The sequence below is a fragment of the Phacochoerus africanus genome, chromosome 4 (genome assembly GCF_016906955.1).
Source record: "Phacochoerus africanus isolate WHEZ1 chromosome 4, ROS_Pafr_v1, whole genome shotgun sequence".
In the NCBI taxonomy this organism is placed as follows: Eukaryota; Metazoa; Chordata; class Mammalia; order Artiodactyla; family Suidae; genus Phacochoerus; species Phacochoerus africanus.
Window position 1 is genome coordinate 130,271,892 of NC_062547.1, and position 13,334 is coordinate 130,285,225.

At 36.9% G+C, this 13,334-nt stretch overlaps 1 protein-coding gene across 1 annotated transcript in view; it reads left to right on the top strand.

Annotated features, from left to right (window-relative positions):
- MEGF10 (multiple EGF like domains 10) overlaps positions 1–13,334 on the top strand; it is a 185,077-nt gene that overhangs the window by 84,763 nt on the left and 86,980 nt on the right. Inside the window, 1 exon segment of the mRNA XM_047778535.1 lies at positions 10,387–10,479. Within this exon segment, the coding sequence (XP_047634491.1) occupies positions 10,387–10,479 (93 nt within the window).

Genomic DNA, 13,334 nt, shown 5'->3' on the forward strand with positions numbered 1-13,334 from the left:
AATAATTTATTCCAAATGAAGGTCCCTTCCTTCTGGTGTCTACTCTAAACCATCTAACTGATGGTTTTGAAATCCTTCTCTAATTGAATCAGCTTGCACTTGTGTCATCAGACCAGTTGTAGGCTGAGTTGCTAGGAGTTTGTACTCAGGAGAATTAGTTTATTCCAGCACTTGTTAACTTTTTGAAACTATATTCCATTAGGGTCATGTACTTACATTACTTAAATCTGATTTAAATTGAAGAGACACAGTGTGGGAGTTGTGGCCAGAATAGATAATGCCTGTGTATGTGTGGAATTAAGCTGAAAACTCTTTCCATTTTTAACTAAATGAATAGGATTATGTGCTCCACAGATGGCATTTCAATCCCTGCTGTGGGATCCATTACAATAGTCAATTTCAATGCAAACTTTTTTTTTTTCCTGTATATGTCATATACTTTCTAAAGGAAAATCTTGGTGTAGAACAATGCATAGTGAGTTAGCATTTCCCCAAAAAAATATTTTCTGGAGGCTCTAAAGCCAATATCTTCATAAATATTTGAAAAGTTCACCCACCAATGACAGACTGTTACTGAAATTGCAAAATGTGTTCAGTGTTTTAGTGTTAGCTCAGTGTTTTTGTTTGTTTTTGTGTGTGTGTTTTAATGTGTCTTCTTTTATATAGAGAGAGGTCTCTTTGCCCCTCCCTTCTACCTTTCATTTCTAAAAAAACAGGTTTACTGAGGTAAGATTGACTAAAATACACTGCACAGATTTTTTTTTTTTTTTTGGAGGGGGTCGGCACTCGCAGCATATGGAAATTCCCAGGAACGGAGTCTGTTTGGAGCTACAGTTGCCAGCCTACGCCACAGCCATGCCATATCCGAGCCATGTCTGCGACCTACACCACAGCTTGTGGCAATGCCGGATCCTTAACCCACTGAGCAAGGCCAGGGATCGAACCCATAACCTCATGGTTCCTAGTCAGATTCGTTTCCGCTGTACCATGACGTGAACTCCCCACTGCACAGATTTAAGTGCATAATATGATAGGTACTAACTCATGTCAACAACCATGAAATCATCACCTCGGTCATGACAGTGAACCTGTTCACCACACACAGACCTTTTTGCTCATGCCCCTTTTCCTCCCTGCCACTCCTACCTGCACCCCTTCTCCCTCAGGTAACCACTCATCTGCTTTCCGTTAGTCTAGGTTAGTGTGTATTTCTAGGGCTTTATACAAATAGAATCGCACAGTGTGTTCCCTTTTATGTCTGGTCTCTCACTCAGCTTAATCACTTTGGGATTCATCCATATTGTCACATGTTTCATTAGTTCATTCTTTTTATTACAGGTAGTATTCTGTTGTATCAATATATCACAACTTATTTATTCTTTCATCTGTCCATAGACATTTCTAAATAAAGCTGCTCTAAAAACCTGTGTACCTTTGTATGAACCGATGCTTTTTAATTCTTTGGGGTAATAGCTAGGTGCGGAATGGTTGCATCATTTGGCACTTGTACGTAGTGTATAGAGGTGCTTTCTTTGTAACGGTCCAAAATGGAAATAATCCTAATGTCCATAAACAATGTAAGAAGCTGACAAAATTTTCTAAAGTAGTTGTCCATTTTATATTCTCACTAGCAATGTAGGAGAGTTCTAGTTCATCCACATCCTTGCCAGTACTTGGTACAGTCAATCTTTTTCATTGCAATCACTTGAATAGATATATAGTGTTACTGTAGTTCTAATTCATACTGTTCCAGTGAGTAATGATATTGAGATCTTTTCATGAGCTTATGCTTATGTGCCATTAGTATATCTTCTTTGATGAAGCATGCACATCTTTTGCCTGTTTACTTATATATAATGTAATTGAGCTGTGTATCTTCTTATTTAGTATTTTTAATGTATTCTGAATACAAGTTCTTTATCAGATAATATTTTTTTAAAAAATTTCTTCCATTCTGTGACTTACCTTTTTATTCTCTTAATAGTATTTTTGAAGAATGTAAGTTTTATAATTTCGATGGGCAAATTATTAATTTGTTCTTTTGCTGCTTGTTTTGGGTGCCATATCTGAGAAATCTTTGCCTAACTAAAGGTCACGGAAGTTTTATCCTGTTTTCTTCTAGAGAATGTATACTTTAAGGTTTTACATTTAGGTTTGTGATTCATTTGGGGCTAACATTTATATGTGATACAAAATCACATATCCACATTTATTTATTTGCCTATGGATATCCAAATTTTTCCAGTGTTGTTGAAAAAAACCTGTTCTTTCTTCATTGAGTTTCCTCTGTGCCTTTCAATGATGTTGTCCTTATATGTGTGGATTTATTTCTGTATTCTCTATTTCATTTCTGGGACTATTTGTATTTATATCAGCATCACACTGTCTTGATTATCATAGCTTTTTAAGTCTTTAAATCAAGTAGTATTAGCCTTTATCTTTTTCAAAGTTGTCTTGACTATTGTAGGTACTTTGTATTTACATACAATATTTTTATTTTGTTTTGTTTTTTGTTTTATAGGGCCACACCCATGACATACGCAAGTTCCCAGGCTAGGGATTGAATTGAAGCTACAGCTTCTGGCCTGCACCATAGCCGCAGCAACGTGGGATGTGAGCTGCATCTGTGACCTATACTGCAATTCATGGCAATGCCGAATCCCTGACCCATTGAGTGAGGCCAGGGATTGAACCCACATTCTCATGGATGCTTGTTGGATTCATTCCTGCTGCACCACAATGGGAACTCTGACATGCAAATTTCAAAATCAGCTTGTCAATTTCTATCAGAGAAGCTTCTGAGATTTTGATTAGTATTGAACTGAATCTGTTGATCTATTTGGGAGAAAATTAATATCTTCACAATAGTGAGTCATCCGAGTCATAAACAGTGTCTCTCTCTCGCTCTATTTATATTCTGTTGTTGGTGGGTGCAGTGTTCTGCAGATGTCAGATAGGTCCGTTTGGTTGATAGTTTTGTTCAATTCATTAATTCCTCTCCGCAGTATTGCTAGTTCTTAGTGTGTAGGTCCTTCATATCTTTGGTCACATTTATCTCCAAGAATTTAATATTTGTGGTGTTATTATAAATGACTTTTAACATTTCAATTTCTGACTATTTCTTGCTAGTATATGGAAATATAATTAAGTTTTTTATATTGGTTTTTATCTGAAAACATAAACTCATTATTTTAGTAGCTTTTTTTTGCAGATTCCTCTATATACATAATTTCAATCATCTGTAAATAAAGGTGTTTTTACCTCTTCCTTCCCAATCAGGGGTCTTTTACTTCTTTTTTTCTTGGGTTATTACCTTCCTAGAACCTCCAGTACAATGCTGAATAGAGATTAGCAGAGCAGATATCCTTGTCTTGCTCCTAATCTTAGGGGTAAAGCATCATTCTTTTACTATGAGTTCCATGTTAGTAGTAGGTTTTTCAGATTTTTCGTATTTCCCCTTTAGGTCAAGAAAACTTTGTGTTCCCAGTTGGCAGAGAATTCTACTCAGGAATGGATGTTGAATGTTGCCAAGTGCTTTGGGGACATGTTTGGAGATAATTATTTTCTGCCATTATAGATTTTTTAAAATTTAGGAACTGATTCACCTGAAAGGTCTTCCAAAGAGGCAGTTTATTAGTTAGGAATCATGTTTGGCTGTAATTAGTAGATGTCCAAAAAATAGAAATATATACAGAGGTTTTTTATTTTTATGTAATGAAAAGTCTGGAAGTAGGTGGTTTATGGCCATTATTCATCCATGCGAGAAATTCAGAGCAAAGACTTCATGATTCTCTGGGCCCTTTTCTCAGAGTTGCCTGATAGTATTTGCAGAGTTAGCCTTTTTCTCCATACACTAGGCATCAGGAAGAAGAAAGAGATGGTCAATTGCACCTATCATTGAGTCTGTCCTCTTATACTGTTTTCCACGTGGACAATCCAGAAAGAGAGTTGGGAGATGTAGTTCATTGTTGGTCACACCACTGTCCTGGGTGAAAGTGATACTCTGTTAACAAGGAGAGAAGGAAATATAGACATGTCTGCCAAAGACACTGCTAGTAACTGCTCTTTGTATTTGTCTTTCACAGCGATAAAAGCTTGATCTGGAGTGGAAAGAAAGGGATTTTAGATAGAGATTTTTTTCTTAAATGACATTTACTGAGTGCAAATTTCTAGGCTCCTGGTGTTTTCTCACTCTCGATGACTGATCAGCCACCTATGCACGTTACATATATGGACTACTGGTGGCTGTAGGGTAAGAGCTACTGACCCTGGGCAGTGAGTTATGCAACTTTGGGGAGGGGATACAAAGAAGGTGGAGTATGAGGCAGCTACAATTGGTACCTCTTTCCTGCAGTGCTACAAAGGTGTCTACTTCCTCAGCTCAGATGTTCGTTTTCTTTTGAGATGCTCCTTGATGTCACTCCAGTTGGAATTGTTTCCTTCTTGCAGCTTCCACAGGATTTTTTTATGACTTTTTTGAGATAATTCAGATGCCATACAATTCAACTTTTTAATGTGTATAATTCTGTGGTTTTTAGTATATTTAAAAAGTTGTACAACCAGCACATAATCTCAGGATATTTCTATTTCCTCAGTAAAAACGCTATACCCATTGGTCACCACCGCACACTCATCCTAGTCCTTCCCAGCCCCAGACAAATAATACTAATACACTTTCTGTCTCTACAGCTTTGCCTATTTGGACTTTTCATATAAATGGAATCATTGAATATGCTTCACAGTATTTGATCATACCTCTGTATGACACCTGCTTTCTGCTCTGCGTTTATTGGGTTTGGGGACCTATGTTTGACTTCCTTTTGCAGACTAAGAATTTCTGATCAGCCGTCTTTGGTCATCCACAGTAATGCCCACTAATGTACCTGCTCCCTCAATACATATGAAATTGAAGGAAAAGAGAACTCCCTTCCTTTTTATAAACAAACATGGTAGGAGGCTGTAATGTAATTTCATATTTGAAAATACGAAAATAAAATGATTCCTGTCTGTAGTGAGCACTGTAGTAGCAATTAAATTTTGTAAAGACTTTGCTTATAATTTGCTTCCAACAAAAGTATGCAGTTATTAAAGTTTATCTTGGAAATCAATTCTTTGCTTTCCCTTTCTTCCTCATTAGAATCTTCTATGTTCTGACTCCCATCCACCTAGTACCTTGCCCTAGTATCTGACCCACTACCATCCTTGCACCTATGCCTCCCCACTGCCATCAAAACTCTCAGAAGTTTTGGGCCATTGCGATTTGGGCACCTGAGTTCACGCCTACTTCTTCATCTAATGCCAGCTGCAAATATTGGTAAAATCATTGCATTTTCCTGTCCCCATTTTCTTGTCTGAAAAATGCAGGAATGATGTTCAGTAAAGGCACCTTTAACTCTAAGAATCCATGTTCCTCTATAGCAACTCAGAATAAAAAGAGCAAAAATAAGGTTTGTCACATATGTTCTTTATTCATGACCCCAAGATAAAAGGAATTTCTGAAGAAAGATAGATTAGCTGAAAGATGTGTATTTCTATCAGACAGTTATTTTCAAGAAATACTTTGATCATGGGAATATTTTTCAAATTAACCTAAATGAATTGATTATAATATATCCTTTAAGACAACAGTGAGTAGTGTGTTTAGAAATATAATCAGTTTAAAAGAATCTTTGGCTTGGCCAGTCTTCCTTTCATCTTTCTGCTATACCCTAGGTATAAATTCAAAGGGAAATGTATGGGGCAGAAGAGAAAACTATTAAGTATAGTTAGTGGCTCAGTATTAAAGCCAAGTATTTACAAGTGAAAGGAATGAGGTCCAGTCACTAGTAATGGGATTTCAATGGATTTAGGAACTAAGGCTGTAATAGGAGCCTAATGAGAGAAGTTTCCAGGGTCATCAGATCAGTCCTCACCTGTCTGTCAGGCAGACAGGCTGCCCAGGGCTTTCACTTCAAAGATGTGGCCTGTTCTTCTCATCAGTGTCTTTTGCTCCCCAGTTCTGGAGGGAGAAGATGCCTTGGCTGCCCTTTGCAACTTGATGTGTCTGCAGTGGTGTACCAAGTATGAGTTCACATGTTCAGCTTACATTGGTCTCTATAAAAGATTACCAGAAAGTCAGAATATGATATTTAATGATTTTCTTAAAGAAAGATGTGAAAAATAATCACATGGGATAGGTCATCTTTGCTAGCATTTTCCTGGTTTTAATTGCTCTTTTAAAAATAAGAAGGAAGGCCATGGATATGGAATAAAATGGCAGTTTCCATGGATGAGAAAGCCATACTTAGGATGGATCTTTTGTGCTTCTCCTTGAAATCTAAGCTATTGAATATTTGCTTGGGGGTGGGGCTTCTGTTCTCTTTCTTCTTTTCCATCTGACTTTGGAATTTTCCACACGACAAATTCATGTCTTCAACCCACCGTGGTTTCTCATGTGAAGTTTATTGGTCATGAACACTCAGCACTGAGTTGGTGGCATTTGAGGCTGAAAGAGGAAAGATGAAGCTAGGGTAGGGACCTAGCTCATCCAGTCTCCTACAGGATGGGTCTGTATAGTGACTATGTATGTGCCAGGGTTAGTGTTCCCGCAATTTGGAGAGTTGGGACGTCAGAAATCATAGAGTTCTCTAACTTGCTCTCTTCTCCTCTCTTGTCTCTCTTTGCTCCCACTGGTCCTGTGGGTACTTGGTGAGAGCTGTTGCTAAGTGTGGGGAGTCCTGAGTTGTAGGATAGGACATTGAACAGAGGTGACACTTGTGTGACCATGAAATGCTATGAGAAGATTCTGCACCATGGCAGTAGAATTTTATCTTCTTTCTTTCAGTAATCTATACTAACAATATTTTCCATTATTTAGATCATTATTTGACTTTAAGCTTCAATGCTTAGAGGTGATTCCCTTGGCTCTAGCTTTAATTAAGGAAAAAAAAATCATTAGGAAAGCAGATTGCCCCTTCCAGTTCCTAATTAACTTACAGACCAATTTGTTTCCTGCTAACTACTTACATTTTGCTACAGACTTTAGCCAAATGTTATTTCAAGGTTTTCATAAAAATGATCTAGATATTAAAATTACCATCATAGGACTTTTTACCATCTATTATAATTGACTGGACTTCTTGATGTTCATTTCATGAAACACAAAGTTTGTATCATCAGGAATCAAACATGAGAGCATTCGTATGATTTTTAACAATCTCAGAGCATTTTGAAGCAGATCTCCTTTGATTTTTATATGTAGAAATTCATATAATACCCTTTTTTGGAATCAACAAAACAAAAAAAGGAGTTCCCATTATGGCTCAGTGGAAACGAATCTGACTACTATCCATGAGGACACAGGTTCAATCCCTGGCCTTGCTCAGTGAGTGAAGGATCCAGTGTTGCCGTGAGCGGTGGTGTAATTCACAGATGCAGCTCGGATCTGGCGTTGCTGTGGTTGTGGTGTAGGCCAGTGGCTACAGCTCTGATTCAACCCCTAGCCTGGGAACCTCCATATGCCACAGTTGTGGCTCTAAAAAGCCAAAAGAAAAAAAGAAAAAAAAAAAAAACCCTCACAAAAAACAAAAAAAGCAAAACAAAAACAAAAAACATCAAAACAAGAGCAACAGAAACCAACTGATTGGGATCCAAGCATAAGCAATTCTGATTCATAATCTTCTGGGTCCCAGGTGTAACTTATGATTTCTTGACCCATTTTGGTAAAGGTCATCTTGATATTGGAGGAAAGTTCTAGTCCTCTTTGCTCAATCATACCTTTCTTTCTGGTCACTTCAGGTGGGAACAGTGGGAATTATTTCAGGTCACCCAGGAGCTAAGCGCCAATACAACTAAAACCAAAGTTTAATCTGCAGCCTGTATAGTGACTATGCATATCAAAAGAGTAGTTTGGGAGAGAGGAAGATAAGTGGCAAAAGGAAGTGAAAAGGAAGATAAAGAGTGAAAAAATGAGGAGTTCCTATTGTGGCTCAGTGGTTAACGAACCTGACTAGTATCCATGAGGATGCAAGTTCAATCCCTGGTCTCGCTCAGTGGGTTAAAGATCCAGTGCTGCTGTGAGCTGTGGTATAGGTTGCAGACATGGCTCAGATACCATGTTGCTGTGGCTGCGTATACTGGCAGCTGTGGCTCTGATTCAGCCCCTAGCCTGGGAACCTCCATAAGATGCGCATGCAGCCCTAAAAAGCAAAAATAAATAAATAAATAAATAAATAAATAAATAAATAAATAAAAGTAAAAAATAAAAATGAAGAGCGAAAAAAATGAAAGGGACGAAAGGGTGAAAGATTGAGACCTGCATGTGGAACAACCCACAAAACCCCCCTCTCCTGGTCACCCCTTCCGGTGTATAGGAAGCCCCAGGTTGCTGTCATCCAATCCAGTATATTTGGAACCCAGACATTTTCAAATTTTCAAATAGTAGAACTGATTTTTCTGTCAAATGAAATTTTATATAGACGCCCAAGAGATGAAAACAAAGTAGTGTTTCATTACAATGAATTTGCCTCGTAAGTTAACATTTACATTTCCTTTGTATTAAATTAATGGATGAGAACAAGCATATTTTAAAAACAAAAATTTGAACTTTGAGGATCCCAATCGAATATGTTTTGCTGTAACAAATTTCTATCTTTCATTTAGAATATTCCCAGCTAATTCTCAGAATAAAGTCCTGACACCTTAGTTTGGTTTTCAAAGTGTCTCTCTCTTCAAAGCTATTGCTTCAAACACTCTACCTAAACACAGATCTTCTCATTTCCATTTGTGTTTCTTTCTTCTTGCTTTTGCTTTCTCTTCATCTAAAATGCCTTTCCCTTATATCTCTCCATGTCTGAATATTTTTTAAAAATTTATTTATTTATCTAATCACACCACTGCGTATGTTTAAATCTTTTTTTAAAAGAGTCCTCTGGTGGCATTGTCACTGCTGTGGCTTGGGTTACTGCTGTGGCTCAGATTTGATTCCTGGCCTAGGAACTTTTGTATGCTGCTGGAATGGCCAAAAAAAATCTTTTTGATAAAACCCTTGGAAGTGATTATCACTTTTAGTCCAGCAACGCACGTATATAATGCACATATATAATATGTATATATGTATATATCTTCTGTAATACCAGTACACACACACATATATACATATATAGTATACTATATATAATATATATAATATAATATGTATATATCTTCTGTAATACCAATACACACACACATATATACATATATATTATAATATATATATTATATATATAATATAATATAATATGTATATATTATGTATCTTCTGTAATACCAACACACACACACACAACATAGACTATACACACAACAGCATATAAATCATACAAAAGAATGTTTAGTGGCATAGGGAGATTTTTTTTCCCATTATAGCAAGTAGAAAGGCAAATTGAAAAATATTTTTCTTCCTTAAGGAAAAAAAGAGAGCAGTGTATTTCTCTAATGTGTATTTTATGTTTGGACAGTAAGCCTGTTTTACTTTTGTAATAAGACATGAGTTAAGTTTTATTATCTGTAACACATAGGATGCCTTATCCCATACTTAAATAAAGTTTTGGAAAATCTGAAATCCAGACTCTCCCAAGTTTTTCTCACAATTACTCATCCAGGTATTTTCAAGGTTTGCCCAATGTAGAGTAACACGGAGGTTGAGGGTGATGCTGATGTTCAACATAGCATATTTCTGGTGTCCCTTTCTATCTGCCCATGACCTTTGCATTGAAAACCATCAGGCTACCTACTGGCTCATGTTTGCAAAGATACCACTGAACTTCATGGGTTGGGTCACACCAGTGACATTCACTAACAAAAGAGAAGTTGGGATATACTATTTCCTAAAGACCTAGGGGACATTTTTGGAATATTCTCCATAGAAAAAGGGCATCTAATTCTGCTGTGTCATACTTGTGAATAACATGTGCACAAAGAAATTTGACTGTTGTTCCTAGTGAAGGTATTAGATAAAGGGAATACCTTTCAGTCTACTCTGTTGCCCTGGTGTCCTGAGATCTCGTTTTGTGGCTTGTTCCTCCTGAAACAAAGAGGATATATTTTGTTGTCACTGATCATCTTTGCAAAAAGTGGATTAGGCAATTTTTCTTGAAAATTTTTCTTTCCTAATGTAGCATGAAGTAGAATTAAATAGTAGAAATGAAGGAATGTATTTGGAGATAGCGAACTCAGAAGGGGAATTGTTTGGTTACACAGAGGACTGTAAGAGGGCTGAGGAATGGATTGAAGAAAATGATCAAGCATGCATGTTGTTTTTAAGTGATACTTGAGACCGAGATGTGAGACAGCTGTGTTGTTGGGTTTTTTTTTTTTTTTTCTTGTGCCAACTTTCCTTATTTGATTGATTTTTCTCTCTGACAGCCCACTGTGCTGATAAATGTGTCCATGGTCGCTGCATTGCTCCAAACACCTGTCAGTGTGAGCCTGGCTGGGGTGGGACCAACTGCTCCAGTGGTAAGTTTCCACCTGCTGTTGTCTGTCTCTGGCTGTTTTTGCTGTATAGGCCCCTTGTCTGCAGATGACAGGAGCCGCGGGTTTCCCTCTTCAGCCCAATGCAGAACATGGAGTGGATTCCCAGTCCAAGTCTTGGAAATCTCTATATGTATTATGCCCAGAACTGTTATTAATAGAGTATAAAGAAAGGTATGTGGAAAGAAGGAGATTTCAATGAGTTGATGTTGCTACTTTTATGAATACGAATGCATTTTCCAGAGCAGCATCCAGAATGAGATTCCTTAATTCAGTAAGGCAGTTGTGGTGACATAGTTATTGTATTCTAACATCTGTTTTTTTTTTAATTTTTTAAATATTATTTTGATTTTTTTTCCATTGCAGCTGGTTTACAGTGTTCTGTCAATTTTCTACTATACAGCATGGTGACCCAGTTGCACATACATGTATACATTCTTTTTTCTCACATTATCAGGCTCCATCATAAGTGACCAGACATAGTTCCCAGGGCTACACAGCAGGATCTCATTGCTAATCCATTCCAAAGGCAATAGTCTGCATCTTTTAACCCCAAGCTCCCAATCCATCCCACTCCCTCCTCCTCCCCCTTGGCAACCACAAGTCTATTCTCCAAGTCCATGATTTTCTTTTCTGTGGAAAGGTTCATTTGTGCCCTATATTAGATTCCAGATATAAGTGATATCATATGGTATTTGTCTTTCTCTTTCTGACTTACTTCACTTAGTATGAGAATCTCTAGTTCCATCCATAACATCTGCTTTTACTTGTTTATTTATCGAATATATTTTCTTGATGATGAAAACTTACCACTTTTTGGTTTTAAAACAGAAGGAAAATTGATATTTTCAGTGTTGAACATATTTGTTCAGCTCCGAATTCTGAGGTGCAAGTAAGAAGTACTTGCACAGATAACTGGGGAGGATTATTGGTAATAAATGAAAATTCATAAACATTTTGGTATTAAATCAATTCATAATATAGTATAATTTGTCTCCATTATGTTATAATTGTAATTCTAAAATGATGATATTTTGGACTATAAGGATGCTATTTGGACATAAAATCCTTTATTTGTTATTATGGGGATTAAATGATGGGATGTCATGTATCCAGTTGCCTTTCTGGATTTCACAGTTAAAACTTAAGTTTTCTGGCTAACTTCTTGCTGTGCCTGTAATCGTGTACTCTTTCCTATTTCTTTAGACTTCATTTTTCCTTGAAAAATGTGAGAAGAAATTGAAGTGCCACTAAATTGTAATGCATGAAATGTTAACATTTAGAGAAAGGAAATAGTTTTCAAAATTAGCAGCCTTTCCGGACAACACAAATTTGTGCTCATTGCTACCAAATAGTTTTCTGAAACTAGTCCAAGAGGACTTCAAGCTGTGTAGATAAGCTGATTTTAAGAATTTCTACTTGCTTCCATTTGGAAGTGGGGAGCTTACTCTAACTTGTTAGAACTACTTGTTTTAGACTTGTCATCTCTTGGCTATCTCTAACACAGACTCTCTGGGGGGCAGGGGGTGTCCTTGTGCTGTCTGTGCACAGAACATTCTGTTTGAAAGAGCCTTTTGATTGTGTCTTAAACAGGGAGCGTGTGTGTGTGTGTGTGTGTGTGTGTGTGTGTCTTTCTGTCCCTGACAGGCTTCTCCTTCCAATGGGTAACTGGCTTGCAGGGTTTTGTTTTGCGTCTGTAGGAGATCAGGAGTAGAGTGGGCATTTTGTTCATATGCCATTGAGGCAAAATATAGGGGATGTGGGATCTGGCTCATGTCCATTTTTCTGGCTGACTGACCTCAAATGCGACATTGCTTTCGTTGACTTTCAAGCTTAAAGATCAGTTGTGCCTACACACTTGGAAGAAAAATGGCATGATTATATAAGCCAACAGGAAAGAGAAGAGTGGATGGATATATTCTTCTTTTGAGAAATGAGATTTGTTGCTAATTTCAGGGCAAGAATGTTATGGAATAATTTCACTGTTGTCCTAAAAACTGCAGCCTACCTCAACAGATCAGACTGAAGAGTGTTGGTGTTAACAAAACAAAAGCCTACATGGGTTTCAAACTTTCTAGAACTGATTGAGGTCTTCTAGAGAAAACCGTTGCTTTATTTTGGAGTTGACCAACTTTTGAATGAATCCTCTAGAATTCTGACAACACATTTTCCTTCAAACCTAGAAGATGATATTGAGGCAACATTTAGTTGATTCTCCACATCATGTTTTGATTTTATCATGAACAGGAGCAAAAATAAATATGGATAGATATCTGAAGTCTTTAAAGATGTTCTTAGAAAACATTCCTGACTCTTTTTTTAAGCACCTAAGAAAATGTTATTGTGAGCCAGAGCAGAGTTTTATCACTCATTACATGGAGGTGTATAAATTAATTACTCTTGGCTAGATAATTCTTGAAATAAATGCACACTCTAGTAATCTACTAAGTAGCAGCATTAAAATGTCTAATTCCCAAAGATTTTTTAATTTCTGGGTCCCCTCCTCCCATATTTGATGATGTATATTAGATCCATAAGAGAGTTGCTTTTTTAGTTAGACCAGTTCCTTATATTAGTCATGGTCCAATTAGGAGACAGAAACTGCAGTACTTTTTTGATAAAGTTTTAATTTTAGAACAATTTTAGATTTACAGAAAGATTGCAAACATAGTAGCGAGTTCCCGTATACCCACACCCATCTTAAGCATCTTAAGTTAACCATTAGCTTGTCAAAACAAGAAACTGACATTCATACACTGCCAGTTAGTTCATTCCTAGAACATTATTATTTTAAAAAACTCTAGGCTTTATTTGGATTTCATTATTTTTCTCTATCACTG